Source organism: Rhipicephalus microplus, unplaced genomic scaffold, assembly GCF_043290135.1.
Source record: "Rhipicephalus microplus isolate Deutch F79 unplaced genomic scaffold, USDA_Rmic scaffold_16, whole genome shotgun sequence".
NCBI classification, from domain to species: Eukaryota; Metazoa; Arthropoda; class Arachnida; order Ixodida; family Ixodidae; genus Rhipicephalus; species Rhipicephalus microplus.
The window spans coordinates 4,100,372-4,119,566 of NW_027464589.1; the positions used below are offsets into that span (position 1 = coordinate 4,100,372).

Here is a 19,195-nt window from a genome sequence, read left to right on the forward strand (position 1 = left end):
TACAAAAAAAATTGATAACATCGTTGTTCTCGCAGGTGCTGTGCTACCTGAAGACATCGAAAAGCTACTGCAAAAAAGGGACCAAAATATGCAGCCCGGCTCAGGGGTGCAACAGCCAAAATAAAATTTGGAGCAATTTTGGGAGCAGCATATTTATTTTTTATCATAAAAGATCTCATTTAGAGTACTATGAATAAGATTTATCTAAAAAAAATGCACAAATCCTTCAACATCCTCGAAATCCGCAGAGTGAATATTGTGCCGTCTTGAAGAGAGCACACCCACTCTTGGAACGAACGGACACACATAATATGCGGACGGACCAAACCAAACAACACACTTATTTAACTACTTTTAAAGCAGCAGTATCGTCAGCCGAATTAATATATCACTCGTGACGAATTATGCATCCCACGAGTGATGTATTAATTTGGCTGACAATATCATCGATTTAAGAGTAGTTAAATAAATGTGTTGTTTCATTTGGTCGAACCGCGTCTGCTGTGTGTCAGTTCGCTCCGAGAGCGCATGCTCTCTTCGAGACCCCACAATAAGAACAATGCTACTTCAATAGAAGTAGTATTTTGAACCATCCCACTCAGCAAAAAATCATGAAGTGCATATTAAAATTTGCCATGCCTGTCAAATCCTTTGACAGACTCTTAAGATTTAAATGTGGATTTGCCAAGCTGGCGACCTCCAGATTTGGGAAATTCGTAAAACTGAGGAGTATAGGTGGTGAAAAAAAAGGGGAGGCAAAGTTTTCTTTGATTTTGTAGGGCTGCAGCAATATCATACAGTGCCAAAATAATTGCCAGTCAGCCATGATAATAGTACTCACAATTATGTGGCACATACACGCATGAGTAATTGCCGAATACTGTAATGTGTCTTGTGTCTAGTGCTAACAGCCCCTTCCAAATCTTAAAACGCTTTTCTGCAGGCTAACAGTGTACTGCGGCGAAGGTGGGTCAAGAGTGACGTTCTGCATAGGTAAGAACAAGGCCAAGAAATTTTCCAATCACTGCACTCCCCTTTCCGCCTTTTATTTTCCCAATGATATTAGGTTTAGGGCACAACTTCTTGGCTCATTTGCAAGGTGCGTCTGACTAGATAAACTAACACGGGAGCGCACCCATCGGCTCGGCGATGGACCCGTATATCTATCATATGAGCCATTGCTATGGCAACAACATGGTTGCCAGCAAGGCTGGCGTTTTCAGCATGCCGAGTTTGTTCGTGCACAGTAACAGTGGCATACACTTAACCGCACTTGTTGACCCCCGAAGTGTTGCTTGCAACGGCAACGCATTTTTGTCTAGAAGTTGCCACGCCTCGCCGGCAGATATCCGCTACGGTCAGCGGACCGATGGGGGCGTGGCGTTGTTACTTTATCCGAGCGATTGTGTTTCCCGAGGTCCGGGCCTAACAGCGGTTTAGGGTTAGGGTCTGCGCACCTGGATTGATCGATGACGCAAACTACAGGTGGCCAACGTGTCCTCCATTTCTCGCTGAAATTAGCACAACCAAGAAAATTTTGAAGTTGGTTGGCGTTTCAACGTAGCGCGGCACAAAAATGGAAAATTGTATCAATTAGGCGCAATCGGTGCAGCTTTTGCACCCCTCCACCCATGAGCTGGTGGGCCCGAACAGGGGCCTATAGGCAAAGGCCAGCCAAGTTCAAGAAATATGCCTTCTAGATGACACTGACTGCATCTCCAAATATACAGCCCAAGTTCCGGACAATAGCTGAAGCAAGAAACTGACAATCTGGTGCCATTTTAAATGCAACATGCAAGCACTTTTAAGGTTTGTCTGTCTGTCTGTCTGTCTGTCTGCATCCATGTGTGTGTCTGTCTGTCTATCTGATTTATGAATCTATCTATGTCTAGGTGCTCTAGTGATCATTCCCTTAGCTCGGAGTACACTAAAATTAGTATGGAAGGGTTAGGATGGTTTGACAAGCATGACTCGCTGGTAATATAATAGTAGTAGTAGTAATAGACTTTTATTCAGCCAAATTTACAGGCTGAGCATTTCGACCGCCTGTGCGATCAGTCGACGCTGTTCTTCTTCCCCTTCGGCGCCGATCCAGTCGAGCCAGGAGGTGATGGAAAGGGATAGGGAAGGGTAATAGCTGGATTGCTGAGCAGTTGGGCAGTAAAACAGGCAGTGTGACAGGTCAGCGTATGGGGAGGGACAATTAGGACAGCAGGGGTTAGACCTATAATTATAAAGGAAAAGGCGAGAGGGGGTTATCAGGCAGTTCATTTGGATGTGCCGTAGAGTTCGAGCCTCGAGCGCAGTGAGTGATGGATGAGGGGGGGGGGGGGGGTAAAGACGCTTGTCGAGCCGAAGCTGGAGCTATATCTCCTTGATAGTGTGACGCAAGGAGATTTGCCCATCGTTATTCGCGGAACTCTCACTGTCTTCCGAAGGTGTGGGCCAGGGAATGAACGGTGCCCGGTGCAGTATATCATGGGCAAGCTGATGAGCTAGCTCAATGCCGTTAATACCCGAATGCCCAGGAACCCAGCGGAGGAAGACAGCGGAGGGTTGAAGAGCAGAGGCCGCTCGCTCGACCTCCTGTTGAAGAGCAGGGGGCAACGTGTTGTTCTGTATGTGACAGATGGCGGCGTGAGAGTCAGAGTAAATCGTGTACTCGGGGAGAGAAGGGAGGGAGGAAAATGACTGCATGGCGTGGACCATGGAAAGGACCTCGAGCGAAAGTACACTTGGCGGGTGTAAGTATGGCCCGCTGGTGTGCGTGTCATGTGCCGAAAGGTGTGGATGATAGATAACGTAGCCACACGAGCCCCGAGGAGCCATGTATGAGGCATCCGTGTAGGCAACTCCCTGTGTAGAGAGAGGAGGAGAATGATGCTGTGCTGCCGCATGACGCCAGCAGGCGTGAAGAACGGGAGACATATTGGATGGAAGGGGAAGGATGTGAAGGTTAGAAGCAGCGGTGCTAGCGGCAGAAGGCAAGGTGGGAACAAAAACGGGAATGTGAGGGATACCGGCTTGGGCTAATAGCCATTGGCCTTGACGAGTGACAGAAAGACAGGCAATCCGAGAGTCGTGGTGCAGAGATATAAGAAAACGTAATAGATGGAAGAGGCCTGTGGCAAAGAGCTTAGTGGTAGAGGTACTGAGAGGGAGGTTTAGAGCTGCCTTGTAGAGGCCTAAGAGCTCTTTCGAGTGTGTTGAGTTGCGTTTGGGTGAATTGAACGTGAGGTACAAAGTACCTCACGTTCAATTCAACCCGGCATGCATGAGCTTCGTGAAGCCCCGACTGCCGAGTGACAACGCGTCGCAGGAGGTGAGTCACCCAGTGGCAAGTCCTGACAGCGTGATGTAGGGCCTGCGCGTTTTTTGTCGCGTGCAAAGAAAAGCCAAGAACTTTGCATTGCTGAACAGTGGGGATGAGAGAGCTAAAAAGATGTAGGGAGATGAGGGTATTGTGGGAGCGCTGGTACGCAGACCGGTTTAGCAAAAGTCGTTCACATTTCTCCGGTGTGCAGGGGACAGGCCAGCAGTAGCGAGAAAGGAAGCGATAAGGTCGAGGCCACGTTGCAAAGTATCCTGCACGTGGCCGGGACATCCAGACGTACACCAGAGAGTGATGTCATCTGCATAAAAGATATGGTGGAGGTCATGTATTTGGGACAATTGGGAGGCAAGGGGGGCCATAGCCATATTAAATAGAGTAGGAGATAGTACGGCGCCTTGAGGAGTGCCGCGGGTGAGGGAGTGTGAGTTAGACAAATGAGTATCGACTCTAAAGCGAGCAACTCGATTGGAAAGAAATGATCGGATGTAAGAATACATGCGGAAGCCACATGACAGGGAGGAGAGCTGAGCAAGTATGTGGTCATGACTCGCGCCATCGAATGCCTTCCGTACATCGACGGTTACAAGCGCATGGATCTGACTACAAGAAGGTGAAAGAAAAGTATGCTGAAGAACAAGGAACATGTCCTGCGCACAAACGTGGCGTCGGAAGCCAATAAGAGAAGGAGGGAAAAACTCTTTCGCCTCAATAAAATCAGACAGTCGAGTCAAGGTCATTCGCTCAAGAGTCTTGCCAACGCATGATGTCAAAGAGATAGGGCGAAGGTTAGAGGAGATGGAGGTTTGCCCGGCTTCGGAATCATGCAAATTAGAGATGATGTCCAAGAGCTTGGAAGACAGCCGCTGTTCCATGCTTCGTTGAATGTGTGTTGTTCCATGCTTCGTTGAATGTGTGTAAGAGAAATTCCTTCGCGTTGTCGGAGAGATTACGTAATGTAGTATATGTTATCTCATCCTCACCGGGTGCCGAGCGGGTAGATTGAGTGGCTAAGGCAGCTTCCAGCTCCCTGAGCGTGAATGGGCGGTCCAGGTCTGGGTTAGCTTCGCCACAGTAATCTGGGTAGGAAGGTGTGAGGGGGGGTGGGAGATACAGAGATTTTAAATTTTCAAACACATCAGATGGAGTCCCTTGAGCGAGAGCTTTAGCTAGGGTGGGAGCAACGGCAGGCTTGGTACCTAAGAGAGACCTAAACAGAGACCATGTAGAGCGCGAGTGCAGTGCGGAGTCAAGGCCGTCACACAGCGTGTTCCAACGAGAGTGCTCGAGAGAAGTGCCGTAAGCGATAATTTCAGCCCGCAGAGCATCAATTCGGAAGGAAAGTTGGATGTTGTGTGGCTGGGAGCGGAGAGCGCGCTTCAAACGTTGATGACGTCGCCATAAGCGGAGGAAGTGAGGATCAAGGTCAGGAATGGGGAGTTGAAAACGAGCGCGGCGACTACAGGATGTCATTGCTGCGGAGATCCGCGACGTCCAGTCGTCAAAAGTTTTAAACGAGTCAGACAAAAGTTTATTACGGAATGCTTCCCAGTCAGTGTGAGCGACTCGTTGTTTCCGCCTATTGTGGGAAAGAGGGGTGGTGATGTGTATGAGAAAGTGATCACTGAAAAGATTTTCAGCGGACGCCTGCCAGTGAAAAGGAAGGGAACTCCGAGAGAACGTGAGATCGGGTGTAGTAGAACGCTGTGAAACAGTGCTCGCTCGAGTAGGGGTGTCAGGAGTGTTAAGAAGGGTGAGATGGCGTTCCTGGGCGAGGCAGTGCAGAAGGCGACCTGGTTTGAGTGTTTGGGGGTAACCTCAGAGCCTATGAGGCGCATTAAAGTCACCCCCAAGGAGAATATGGGTGGCCGATGGAAGGGAGTGCAGGAATTTGCCAAGAGCACTAAACAAAGAGGACGTGACAGGGGGGTTGTAAAAGGACATCAGAGCGAGAGAAATATTTTTATTTATTTATTTATTTATTTATTTATTTAAATACCCTAAAGGCCTCGAGAGGCATTACATAGGGGGGGATACTGTTAAAAACAAGGTATACATCAATTCATATAAAAGGACCGCACACAGCGATCAGACATTACTAGGTAAAAGGTACATTTTACGACAAGGATGTAACACATGGCTCATTTCACATCTCCAGTACATTTCAATTCCAGGAATCCACATGGCACTAGTTCTTCATCGTTTCTCTGGTACACAAGATATAACAACAGGGTATATATCAACAGATATAACAACAGATATAACAACAGATATAGTAGCAGTAGACATATTACACATCAAGAAATGTACGCAGCACTGATTGGAATGTAGACGGATCATTTATCATCACAATCTCGCTAGGAAGCTCGTTCCACTCGGTTACAGATAACACAAAAGGGGAATTTTGGTACTTTTTGGTCCTTGCAAATATGGACGACACTTTACGAGCATGGTCAGTGCGATTGGACACATAATGAGCCGGAAAAATATGAGCGCATGAAAAAGGTGTAGTACCATGATACAGAGAGTGAAAAAAGGTCAAGCGGAAGAATTTACGACGAGTGCTAAGTTCTGGAAGATTAAGAATCTGTTTTAATGCTGAGGCACTTTGGTACGGCGAGTACGAGTGCAAAATGAAGCGGGCAGCCTTGTTTTGAATAGATTCAATACAGTCGGACAGTATAGCTGTGTGACGGTTCCAAATAATTGAAGCATAATCGAGGGTTGCACGGATGAAGGAAGTGTAAGCGCGAAGTCTAGTTTCATGGTTTGCGAGATATAAACGGCGCTTAAGAAAGCCAAGTTTTTTTAGTGCCTTGTTTGTTACGTGTTCAATATGCATGGCCCAATTTAAATCAGGAGTAAATATCACGCTAAGATACTTGAAAGAAAAGGTTCGTTTAATATCCAAACTGCATAACATGTATCGATTTAATGGAGTATTTGGATTCGAAGAAAATGACATGACCTTTGTTTTATCTGTATTAATTTCCATTTTCCACGTGTGCCACCATTTAGCCAGGGTATTTAGATCGCTTTAGATGCAAAATAGCTACGTCATCAGTGCATGTGATCTGTCTATAAATTATACAGTCATCGGCAAACAGTCGAATTGTTGAAGTTATATTGTTCGCAATGTCATTAATGTATATCAGGAATAATAAAGGCCCTAAAACTGATCCCTGAGGTACTCCTGACCTAACGACACAGGAACTGGAGAGATTATTATTTATATTTACTTTTTGAGAGCGACCAGATAGAAATTTCTGAATCCAGCGGGTAGTTTTTATGTCTAACTTTAGGCAGTTTATTTTTTGGATGAGCCGCATGTGGGGAACACGGTCGAAGGCTTTAGAAAAGTCAATAAATACAGCATCTGTGTAAACCGATTTGTGCAAAGAGTCATGTAAATCCGTAGATAATTCAAATAACTGTGTCTGGCAAGACCGCTTGTACCTGAACCCATGTTGATTTTCGAATAACACTTTATTAGTATTAAGATGTCTCATTATGTGGGAGTAAATTATATGTTCGAGGAGTTTACAACAAACTGATGTGAGTGAAATCGGGCGGTAGTTTTTTGGACTTGAGGGATCACCAGATTTATAAATGGGTTTAACGTGACCAGATTTCCAATCGTCAGGGACGCACCCAGAATCAAGCGATTGCTGAAAAATTAAGGACAATAAAAACGATGATACGTGACTAGTTAATTTCAGAAGTTTTGAGCTGATGCCGTCAGGTCCAGGGCTGGACCGAAGCGAAAGTCTAGCAATTGCACGTGATACACCTACTTCCGTTACGATAATGGGCTCGCTTGGGCAAGTAATTGGAGTAGGAGTGACGGAACAGGACTCGTCAAGAGGTGGTTCGTCTGCAAAAACTTTGCTAAAGACATTGTTTAAAACCTCAGCACATTCAGAGGTGGGTACAATCAACCCATTTGCGTCTTTTAATGTTATTATGGTGTCCGTATCCTTAGGGTTAAGAACTCGCCAAAACTTTTTCGGATCAGATTTTAACAGATTCGGCAGCGTATCATTGAAATAATAATCCTTAGCTTCTTTAATAGCTTTTTCTGACTCCCGAGCTAGTTCTTTATACCTATTCCAAGTGCGGTGACTGTTAATTTGCGAAGCCTTTTTGTACGCTCTTTTCTTTTTGTTTAGGCAACTTTTAACCTTCTTTGAAAACCAGGGAGCACTTGTTTGTGATGTGAAGGAAACCACAGGAATGCACGTATTTTCAATTTTTTTAAGGAAGTCCCGATATATTATCCAGTTTTCATTTGTTGTATGATTGCAAAAATCGTTCAGAAAAGAACACAAAAACTCGGTTAACATGCAATTAATTTTTTCAATATCTGCTTTTTTTGTAATTTAGTATGCGTTTAGGCTTTATTTTCTTGTTAAGAAGAGGCAGAGGGTGGGAACAGTGAACTACTCTGTGGTCACTAATTTCGTCAAGGACTTGGACTACAACGTTTGTCGGATTGTTTGTAAAAATTAAGTCGAGGATGTGATGGCCGCGCGTCGGTGCAGTTACCATTTGAGTTAGGTGAAATAGTTTTAAGGTACGAAGGAAGCGAGATATTTCAAGTCCGACAGATAATGATAGCGATGATGGTGTGACCCAGTTAATGGAGGGGTAATTGAAATCACCGCCAAGCAGCAAGACACACTGAGGAAATTTGTTAAAAATTAATTCTAGTACATGGGTTAGGCGATCAACAAAATCTGGTTTGCTGTCAGGCGGCCGACAGCAGACCCCGATAACACAAGTGCAGCCTTCAAATTGGGTTTTTACGCAGAGTAGCTTGAGAGTGGTATCAATAGTAACAAGGGAGGGTTGATAAGAGTTTCTTACAGCTATTAAGATGCCACCGCCCTGAGACAAAGTTTTATCTTTACGGAAGACCGTGAAATAATCTGGAAGTGATAGTTCACAATTGCGTATGTCTTCACGGAGCCATGTTTCAGTGCCTAGAATAATATCAGCGGAGCATGCGTGACCTACTGAAAGCAACAAGTCAACTTTATTTATAATGCTACGGAAGTTAGCGAAAAGAATAGATAGGTTTTGAACTTTTGTTTTTCTAGGCTTGAATCGGACAGCTTGTCAATCCGTGATGGGAATTTTCGGAGGGTCTGCCTGAACTACTCTTGCGGAAACCGCGTCATAGTGGTATATGTGTCCTTTGAGCTTCAGTTTCTTATACCGTATGCTGTAGCGTTCATCCTTCTCTTTGTTCTGTTTAGCGAAATCGCGGAGCATTTTCCTTGCGAACTGTATTTTAGGGGAGAAATCTTCCTCGAGCCAGACTTTAGATTCAGTGTTTTTGAGTTTATGCGCATTTCGAAGAAGGGAATGCTTAGTCTTGAAATTCAAGAACTTTATTATCAGTGGGCGCGTAGAATCAGGACGAGGCTGCCCAATTCGATGCGCCCGTTCAATGTCACCGGGTCGCAAGTTTATTTTTAGTTTCGTGGAACAGAAATTCCTGACTAATTTTTCGCTGGCCTAATAGTCCTCTTTCTCCTCTTCCACTAAACCTTTAATTAGCAAGTTATTTCTTCGTGAACGATTATTTAAGTCATCGACAACACCTTCAAGGTCACCATTAGTCCGCGACAAAGTCATTTTAAATTCCTCAAGTATGTCATTCACTGCTTTGATGCCCGTGCCTATTTCAGGTACTATAGGTATATTTTGTTCAACTGCGCAAACTCGGGACCTAATGTCAGCAACATCCCGTTGAATTTCATTTAAGGTTGCTGTAATGACGTCAAAGTTCTTTTTGTTCATTTCAATGCATTCTTTCAGTAGAGCATACACATCATCTACTCTGGAGCCTGGATTGGCTTCAATATCCCCAGCACAGAGCGAAAGCAACGTTAGGCAATTAGAAGTGCTAGAGAGGGTTTGGGGCACAAGACACACAGAAGGCGGGACTCTGCATAAGGGCGTTCAGCATCCGCTATCTTTTTTCTGCAGCAGTTTCTAAAGCTTCCGATACGAACCCTGTAGTTTGCAATGTCAACCCCCATGACATAAGAGACCAGGAGTGTAAGGCAAAATACAACAGTGGGGAATCAGCAGCCACAGAAAAGGGTAAAAAATATTAAAACAAAAACAACTGGGGTTCTAGTGCGTACCTATAACAAAGCAGGAAGGCGTTTGATTTCTGCGCTGCGTGGCCGCATATCCCGGAGGGTCAGGGGCGAGCAGTCCTTTTATGCTGAGCGGTGGCGCTGCGACAGCACTTAGCTCTTCTTAGTCTGTGACATCAGACAGCCGAGACGATGGCCCGTTCCCTATCACCTTCCAGGCAAGAGCAGCACGACGCACGGGCAGCAGGCGGTGATGATGGCCGATATCTATAACAAAGCAGGAAGGCGTTTGATTTCTGCGCTGCGTGGCCGCATATCCCGGAGGGTCAGGGACGAGCAGTCCTTTTATGCTCAGCGGCGGCGCTGCGACAGCACTTAGCTCTTCTTGGTCTGTGACCTCAGACAGCCGAGACGATGGCCCGTTCCCTATCACCTTCCAGGCAAGAGCAGCACGATGCACGGGCAGCAGGCGGTGATGATGGCCGATATCTATAACAAAGCAGGAAGGCGTTTGATTTCTGCGCTGCGTTGCCGCATATCCCCGGCCACGCAGCGCAAAAATCTGCGCTGCGTGGCCGGGGGTAGATGGTTGGTAATAGACCACACCAACTAAATGTTTCAGGAGGGGGGAGGGTACGTCTAGTGGTTCAACGAGAACGTCATTGCGTACATAAATGGACGCAAGTGGCTTTCCCGTCATAGCGTGATATGCACGGTAGCCCGGGACGGCAAGGGCCGCCCGAGTCTCCTGTATAAGGAAAAAATGGGGTAATGTTTGGCGGGTGAGAAGATATTGGTGGAGAGGGGTCCTATTATGACGAAAGTTGCGGCAGTTCCACTGCAAAATATCGAGGTCCTTTTCATGCGCCATCTAGGTCTTTGAAGTAGAGGAAGCGCCTACGCATGCGCGTTCCTTCTTTCTTGCCGGGGGAAGCGACTCTTGCAGGGAGTTAAGCATATAGGTGAAAGATTCCAGTTGCTTAGATTGGGTTTCGAGGGTCGTAAGAATCCGGACAATTGAACTTTCCAGCTGGACCAAACGAGTGTGATGCGCAGTGGTGGTGGTTTCGACCATGTCGGCCAATTTGGTTACAAGGGAGCTGGAAGTCGGGGCGGTGAGTATGGCGAGTTGCTTATTTAGCTCCGTGAGTTAAGAGGTAAGAGAGGATGTGGTAGTTGCGAGTGTCTGCGTCAGTGCGAGTATTTTCTGTTGTAGCTCATCCGAGACGCGTTGTTGCTCGCGCTGGTTGCACTCCAACATAGCCAGTCGCAGATCGAAGAAGCGGCTCTCATTACTTAAAGATGAAAGTGTGTTTGATGAAGAAGTGCACATGGGAGGTGTTCCCTTGACCTTAGCGGCGAATGAGCCCGGGGGGATGTTGCGGGAGGTGATAGGAACTCATGCGCTGAAGAGGAGGGCGGCGAAAACTGAGTGGCTCGGCGCATGGCTGTGCGACGGAGAAAAGCTGCTTTGGCGCAGTCGCGTTGCTTAGCTAGAAGGTAGAGGCAGGTGGAGTCGAGAGATAAGTGGGTGTTGACTTGGCAATGGATGCACCAGGGTTGTGCGCGAACGTGAGCATCGGGATCTGCTGGTAGAGGAGACGCACAGCGGCGGCACTTGGGCGGAACGCTGTGTTGGGGGCATTGATGAGCACGATGCCCTATAGCAAGGCACCGAGTGCAAGTAGGGGGCTTAGGTTTATGTGGGTGGCATCGGAAAGAGACGCGTTTGAAGTACACAAAGCGAGGGATGATGGTTCCAGCAAATGTTATGAGGACGGATTCAGTGGAGCCCATCATACGTGCAGCGAGAATATCTGAAGTAAAGGATTCGAGGTCATGCAAGAGCTGAGATGTTGTGAAGTGACCACCAACGTTGTGTATGACGCCGAGACATGATATTGGAGGACTGGAGGCATAGGGCTTAATGGTGATCGGCTTACCATTAAGTTCCAGACTTGTGAGAGAGAGTAGGAGGTGGGCAGTGAGAGGTGAGTGCGTTTTCAGAAACACAAGACTCTGAGCAGGTTTGGTTTGAAAGGTGACCTCCGCACTGGTCTTGGGAGAGAGATTTGCGGCGGCTATGACGGTAGAAAGCAGGTCATAGAGAGGCTGTTTCGGCGTGAGTGTTCCAGGTGGAAGTTGGATTCCGACGGTGATGAGCTCGGAGCGGGGGCGGGCGGTCGAGGCAGGTTTTCGATTGGCACTAACGGTGTTCCAGCTACCTTCAGGGGATGGCGTATTGTCTTCGTTGACCTGCGATGCCGTGAAGTCCACTTCCGTCGATAAGTCGTCAGCTGAAGTGATAAAAGGCAAAACTTCGGCGATGGAAGGAACGACGCTCGTCGAAACGCGCTTGTTGACAGACTCAGAATTTCCACTGGGTAGGCCAGACGCAGATAAGGTGGGGAGAGCAGCAGGCGTGGTTGTTTGCAACGCCTACGCTGCATTACGGCTCTCGGGCTCTGGCGTTTGCGTGGCTATCAAGCTGAGCGTAGCAGAGACGCCACCAGCGTTGCACGTTGCTGGACCGTGCGCGCTGTTGAGGAACCCTGCCTGTTGCTGTATTGTTGTCGGTGCGGGGCTGGTGACATTGCCAGATGTTGACAGTGGAGGCACGGCTGTATCAGCGGTACGACCGGAGGAGGCTGGGCTTACCGACAGGGCGTCAGTTGTCGTTGGTGTCAAGTGCTGGGCGGGACTCTGCATCGTGGAGGTGCAGGCGCGGCGCGTTAGGGTTAGCGCCGCGCCGTGCCGCTTCGTACTTTTGAAGGGGCCTGGGGGCCAGCCTGGGGTCGGACCGGGGCCCGGATGGTGTCGGCGTGTCCCAGAAGTCTTCTAGAAGGAATAGTGAGCTTGTCCAGGCACGGGCAGGGCCCGGTAACGGGCCAAGAACACGTGAAAGCGGAGCACTGTATGCGACCAGCCAAACAAAATGGAACCACCTCGTAATGTAATAATTAATGTCACAATCTCCTCGCGTACGTCGTCAAACACTTTCCGCCAAACAGTAGCACATGCCCACAGGTGGGTATGTGCCACTGGTGATTGAGACTTCATATCTACTCAAGAACGGAGAGACTAACATGGGTAGTTATAAGGCGTGAGTTTAAGAAAAAGCTGACATCGGCCGCTTTGACCCTCTAGCGCCGCGCCAGTTTTGGCCAGCTGGCCGCAGAAAAAAAAAAGTGAGCCGATGTAGGCGATACCACTTTGCTACGTTCTCGCTCAAATAAAAGCTGCAACCACGGCACAGCCTCATCGCTGCCGTCTCGTCTCCGGTTTCTTAACATTTGTTGACCACGAACCAACGAACAAGCAAACGGTGCTGCACCGCTGCCACCGAGCTTCGTGGCCATGTTCCAGCCCGCTTAAGCCTTGTTTCCGCACTTTAACCCACCTCTACCGCCGTTCCGGACCTCCTGCATCGAGTCATGGTTCCAAGAGTTCGAGGCAGCCTTGGAGCTCAACAGCATCTGGCTCCAGCAATTCATGTTTGAGCTCGAGCAATTCATATTTGATACGCAGGAGAAAAGGGGGGCGTGGTACAGGTTGCTTGAGTAGCAGCAGTGAACTGTGATTCTAAGGGCATAGTTGCGATAAGCTGGTGCAGGTGTCATCGGCAAGCATACGCAAAGCGGCTCATAAACCGTTCTACGTGGTCCGCTCTCAACGGGAAGAGATTGTGCGATAAGAGCATTTCTCCCTGGAGCAGCCGTACTCATTTTTTTACACCAGTGTTTTGGAGAGTTTCATGATGTTGGATTTAAAAGAGTTAGCTTTCAGCCTTCGTATTTTTATGGGGTCGTGAGGTTGATAAAAGAAGTAACCACTGTTTTTGTGAGTGAACTTTATTTGCGCGAACCTGTGCCTGGAAAACGAAACATCACTCTACAAGCTGTAGACTGATAGCAGCAAACCAAAGCATCGGCCGTCGATAATCTGCCAAGCAGCAAAGTGTGCTGGCATTTATACATGTGCCATCGAAGATTCCAGCGTTATCGCTAGGGGCTGCGTAAGTTCCAGAACAAACTCTAATGTATCTAATGTACGTAATCTCCCCTGAAGGTTCTAAGATAATCTAGATTGTTCCCAGTCATTCGGGCGCAGTTTGTGCAAGGCAGCGTTACACGCCTAATGGTGCGGTAGCAAAAACAAAAAAAAATGAGCGTGTGCAGCATCACCATTACAACATTACAAATTCTTGCTATTGTAGTCATTGCTCTGCCGGTGATATTTATTTTTTTCACTTTATATGGTTCGGCTAACAGCATTGCTGTTAAACCATATAGTAGAGTCGCATAATTAGGTAGGCCCACAAACACCACCTTAACAAGATTCATGCATGAACCGAAGTACGAAATGACTGAACTGACTTGATATAGACGTGGTTGCATCCTTTGTGTAGGCTTCGCGTGTTATGCGGTCGATGATAAAACTAGACTAAATTTGGCGTTGCAGATGCAAATTGCCGTTAAGGCATAGCTTGGCGCAGAAGATGTGGCGCAGAATGACGCAAATGGTGCAGCACATCCTCCCTTGCGTACCTGTGTAAGATAGCCTGTGAGGCACAATACACAGTTGGTAGTGATAGCCCTGTGTGTGGTGTATGTTTCTTGAGTGGAAGAGTGTGAATATGCGAGAGTTTCTGGGGATTTCCAAGTTGCACTAAATTTACTTACAATACGACCGGTTACGGTGGTATGTGGAAACAACTTGTGTTTTGCTTCCTTGTGTTTGCTAGATGTAGCTGTCATTTGATGTTCAAGTTCACATTTAATTATATAGCATACCTTACAGCCTTTCCTTAGAGCCTAGGATAAGGGAAGCATATACAGAAAAAAATAAAAAGAACAATGTGAATGTATACTTTAAACTATACAAATTAGAACGTATACTGTTAAACTATACAAATTAGATACAACTTAACAATGGCACTGATAACGAAGAAAGTGATAACAAAGAAAATGCCCCCAATTAAATGCACATCTATATAAATCGCTATGAATTGATGCTAGGTGTAGTGAGAGTGTAGTTCCTCTAAGAACACCATGTTGTTTGTCACTAAACTATCTCATCAGAAAGATCATTCCATGGTGAGATTGCCTGCGACAAAGCGGACAGGCTAAATGCGCATGTTCTGCCGAGAAGACGTGTACAAACGTGCGCCGATTTCGTGTACGTGCCGACTTGCGATCCACTGTGTGCAGACGAACAAGAATTGTCTTCATGCAATAGATGTACTTATGAAACAATGCAGGGAAGGCTATCTTGCGGCAGATTTCTCATGACTGTAGCTGGATATCGTGTTATATTTAGGAAATACTACTATGTTGTTGCTAGTTCTCAGTGATGAAGCAGGCTGCTCTGTTTTGAATGACTTCGATCATCTGTGTTAGAGTTGATGAGGGGACCAAACTAGACAGGTATATTCCAACTGTGGATGTACAAATGTTAAGTAAGCTAGTTTGCAGATGCGCAATGTGCAGTAATAAAAATTTAGACGCAAGTATCTTAGTGTTTTGCATGCCTTAGAACAAATGGAATTTATGTGGGAGAACCATGAAATCTTAGAGTCAATAATAGCCCCTAAATAGTTGTATGAGGTGATTTGAAATACTTCGTTATTGTTAATTTTTGATGAAAAAGTTCAAATCAAGTTTTTTCGAGAAACTGACATTATTTTACATTTTGTAGTATTCAAACTCATTCACCACTTAATACACCAAGTGCTAACGAAGTTTAAGTCATTTTTAAGGGTAAGATGATCAGTGAAAGATGTCATAGATCGATAAATGCGAAGTGTTGCATAGTTGGTTGCTTACAACTGAACTTCGCAGGTTGTCAAAGGTTCGCCGCTTAAAATTCATGCGCTAGAAAGGCTTCATCAACGGGTTTTTGCCGTTGCCGTAATGTCCCCTAGAAAGTCCAAATGATAACATACAGTCGGTCCAGTGGTGGTCCAGCGAATGCAAGATTTGGAGCAATTTTCGAAGCAGGAAAAAGGCTCTTCTGTAGCAATTTAGGAGCAGCCACATAAGCATTTTGTAGCAGTTCTGTAGCACGAAATTTCGCATTTTGGATCAGTTGAAGCAGGAGAAAATCAAGACGCATTACATTTGGTGCAGCTTGTTACTACAGCACAATTGTCGGTACTTTACAGCAAACACACAAGCAACGCTGACGTAGCACTACCATTTAACACGTATACCCACAACAGCAAACCATGATATTGTAGCGCCGCGGCAGATGCGACAAAAGAAGAAAAGAGCCGCGTGGATGCCCGAGCAACGAGGAGAAAAGAATGCTCTGGCTTTTGGCTCTGTTGGACGTGTCAGCCGCAACTGCATTGGTCTCGCTCTTAGCCCACGTCCCAATAAAAATCTGTGACTACGGCATGACCTCATCCACCACCGTCTCGTCTCGTTCCTCTACAAATATTGACCTCGACACAAAAGCAGTGACCAGCAATGCACAGCTGCTACCAAATTCCAAGGCCATGTACCAGACAGCCGACAGTTCAGGGCCACAACTCGACCCGCCACTGCCACTGTTCCGTGCTGCTTGCATGGAAAGATGGTTCGTGGAATTCGAAGTGACGCTGCAGCTCAACAGCATCTGGTTTACAGGAATTAATGTTTGAGGTCCTCGAGTATGTTTGAGGTCCTCGAGTACGTACTCCCACCTGACCTCAAACGCTGCCCCACCTACTTCTCGTGGAGCCCTCACCCATTCGATGATCTGTGAGACGCCGTGCTCCATTTTTACGGCAGCAGACACCATCCTTTTCCCAGCAACGACACCCCGGCACCTGGCTCATCACCTTCCAGGATGCGTCCCGCATCACAGCTAGTCCGCACCACTCCCCTGCCGGCAACGACTGGCCACACAGGTAATAGAGACCGCCCTTCCGCGCCAATTGACTCATCATTCGAGAGGCCCACAGCTCCACATTCCACAGCTCTCGCATCCGGCACGTCGATTCTGCCACCTCTCTCAATTATGGATTCAATGCCGGCCGCTACCTTGTGCACAGTCGAATTCACTGCAAAAACCTGCTCTGCTGCACTCTCTGCCCTAGGCAATTCGACCACCCTAGCCAAGCCAGCTCCTTAGCCTGCAGAGCTCCTCATACACGAGACTCTCAACCTCAAACCCCGGATCATTCCACTTGCCCGTTCAGCTGACACCAAGCTCCTCGTCCACAATGAGACTCTCAACCTCAAGCCCCAGATCATTCCACTTGCCCGTTCAGCTGACCACGGACTCTGTCCGGACTTCTCACCGGACATTATTTGGACGGCTATACCTGTATATAGTCTTCGTTCTTTTAGTTTCTCTTTTGTATCCACATTTTCTTTTCAATTGCGCAATGCCCTATGTAGAAGGAGGCCCTATGTAGCACCACGGCAGACGTAACAAAAGAAGAACAGAACTGCTTGGCTCGTGATGCACAAGCCATATGGAGAAGAGAACGCTGTCGCTCCTGGCCCTGTTGGACACATCAACCACAACTGCTTTAGCCTCGCTCATCGCCCGCGCCCCAATAAAAAGCTGCAAACACGGCATGGCCTCATCTGCCACATTCTCGTCTCGTTCCTCAACAGTATGTTGCAAACAGATTTTATTTGCCCATGTAAATAATGATTTTACACTACTGAGAGCAGTTTTATGCAATGAAACACAGTATAAAAGTGACTAGAAATAGAGAACAATTTTGCGCTGTCAGCAATAAGTAAATGAGTAGATATACAAAGCATTCCAAGACTGAGTAAATTTATTATTCAGTTGTGCCTACAAGCGCCATCTGAGCTTGTCTTGCTTGCAATGTAAAATGAGCTTTAAAACCATAAATATTTTTTATGATTAACCCATACATGCTGCACAATAACAGCATGGAAAGTTCTTTTCAGTCAGTGGCTTTTGCTACTTTCATTTTTCCAGCTCATCAGGCTCGAGAAGTGCAGCAGCCAAGCTCTCATTCCCTTCAGCTAACAACAGTTGCCCACTTTGAACCTGCTCCATGCTATTGTGAAAAGAAAATTAGAACACCAACTCTCATAAGAAAAAATAATCTTACCCAATAATCGCAATGACGACATTCTTTTCTAGTACACCAAGCTAAAAAGTAAATTATATGCATAGTGTTTTCTTTCGCTTGAACACAATTTACTCTTGAACGTCATGTTGATTTTTGTGCATAAAAAGCTAAGCATCTCCTTGTGCTATCGAACATGCTGTCGCAAAACTATGAACTCTTCCCGTAGTACGCGATCAACAAAAGCTGGAATCGTACTGTAGTATAAAACGACCACATTAACAGTCAACGCCGTAGCTGCGAACAGCTCTCCAGTGCTGTAGAATGTATGCGGCACGAGAGGTGTCAAGTTCGGCCAGTGTACCCCACGACCGACATGTCGATCAACTACCACATAGTTACTGTATAAATGAGCATATACAGTAACTTTACACTTGCCGAGAACTTGCGCCCCTCCGCCAACGGTAACGAAAACATTGACTGCACCTTCTTTCAAATTTCTAAATTGTACATTTTACAAAAAACGATATTCATTGTCGAACTTTAAAGACGAATTAGAGCTCCGATACTTGTCGAGCTTAGCTACAGTGTCAGGATATTGACGGCAGACTATTGAGCATGTGCTCGCACTACAACAAACGGCGGGGCCGACCTAAGCATATTTCGTCTTTGTATACAATTACTACGATGAGCGTCAAAAACAGCAAGAAAGTATTGCGGTTGGTGAGCATCGGTGGTTAATTTCGAAGCGCCGTCAGCTTTACCTTTTATGTGAACGGGAAAAGGCCTAGCGACGATATCGACGCTGTCGAGCAATCGGCGACAACGAGCGCACAAGACCAAAAACATTTTCGTTCGTAGATGCCGATCTGACCTATGCTAATCCCGTGAAAGTACCGCCAAAGGCGTTATAGAAAGCTACTCCACACATTCCGCGAACTATGTCGTTTTGTGCATTCTGGTTTTGTGATGTTTCTAGGGATAAGCATTCTGGTTTTGTGATGTTTCTAGGGATAAGGAGAGCACTGTATCCTCTAGAAATTGTTGCTTTAGACAAACACTGCGGACACACGAAGCTGCAGCTGTGACGAACAGCAGGACACACACGTCGGCTAGACAGCATGCAGAGCCCGAAATAGCAAGTCTGATTCGCTGTCGCTTTAGCTGCATTAGTACTAACGCCGTAGTACTATCAGCTTCAAGTGGAACCCGAACAGTGGCAAGCATTCGTGATGGTATAGTGCACGCTGTCCACTTATCCCTACAAACAGGCACGCATATATGCGCAAAGCTGCTTAACAGGATGCGCACACCTGTCAATTGTAATAACTGGACGACAGGCACTACACTATCCCAGAGGCTTGCCGCTGTTCGGGTTTCATTTGACGCTGATAGTACACGTTTGTATGCACGGTGAGCTTACTGGCAACTTGTTTCGGCCACTGCAATATAATCACGGGCTCCTCTGAACGTCGTGATAACAGCTTGCGCGATAACAACACTTAAGACCATACTTACGTTTGCTCCTTCTATGAACCGTATGTCGGAAGGCGCTTTCCAACGCTCAACGCTCCTGGAAAAATGGGCGGAATACTGATAGACGAGCGACAAGCCAACAGACAAGCAAGCAAGCCAATCCGAGTGCCTGGGGCTGGTTTTCAGACCAAGAACAAATACAAATTGTAAGCGTACTACGGTTCAAAATAAAAGTGCCAC

At 46.7% G+C, this 19,195-nt stretch overlaps 1 protein-coding gene across 14 annotated transcripts in view; it reads right to left on the bottom strand.

Moving 5' to 3' along the window:
- Dim1 (thioredoxin-like protein Dim1) overlaps nt 1–19,195 on the bottom strand; it is a 126,568-nt gene that overhangs the window by 38,969 nt on the left and 68,404 nt on the right. The window contains exons 4-5 of one of the 14 annotated variants that reach the window (XR_012888762.1): nt 9,487–9,930; nt 1,987–3,632 (exon numbers count right to left, since the gene is read on the bottom strand). The exons of 12 other annotated variants lie outside the window; for them this stretch is intronic. Coding sequence is in view for 1 of the 2 variants with exons in the window: in XM_075883298.1 (XP_075739413.1) it covers nt 3,490–3,632 (143 nt within the window). In the remaining variant the exon portion in view is untranslated. Of the gene's footprint in view, nt 1–1,986; nt 3,633–9,486; nt 9,931–19,195 lie in introns of those variants that run through there. One more of the 14 variants, XM_075883298.1, reaches the window with a different exon arrangement.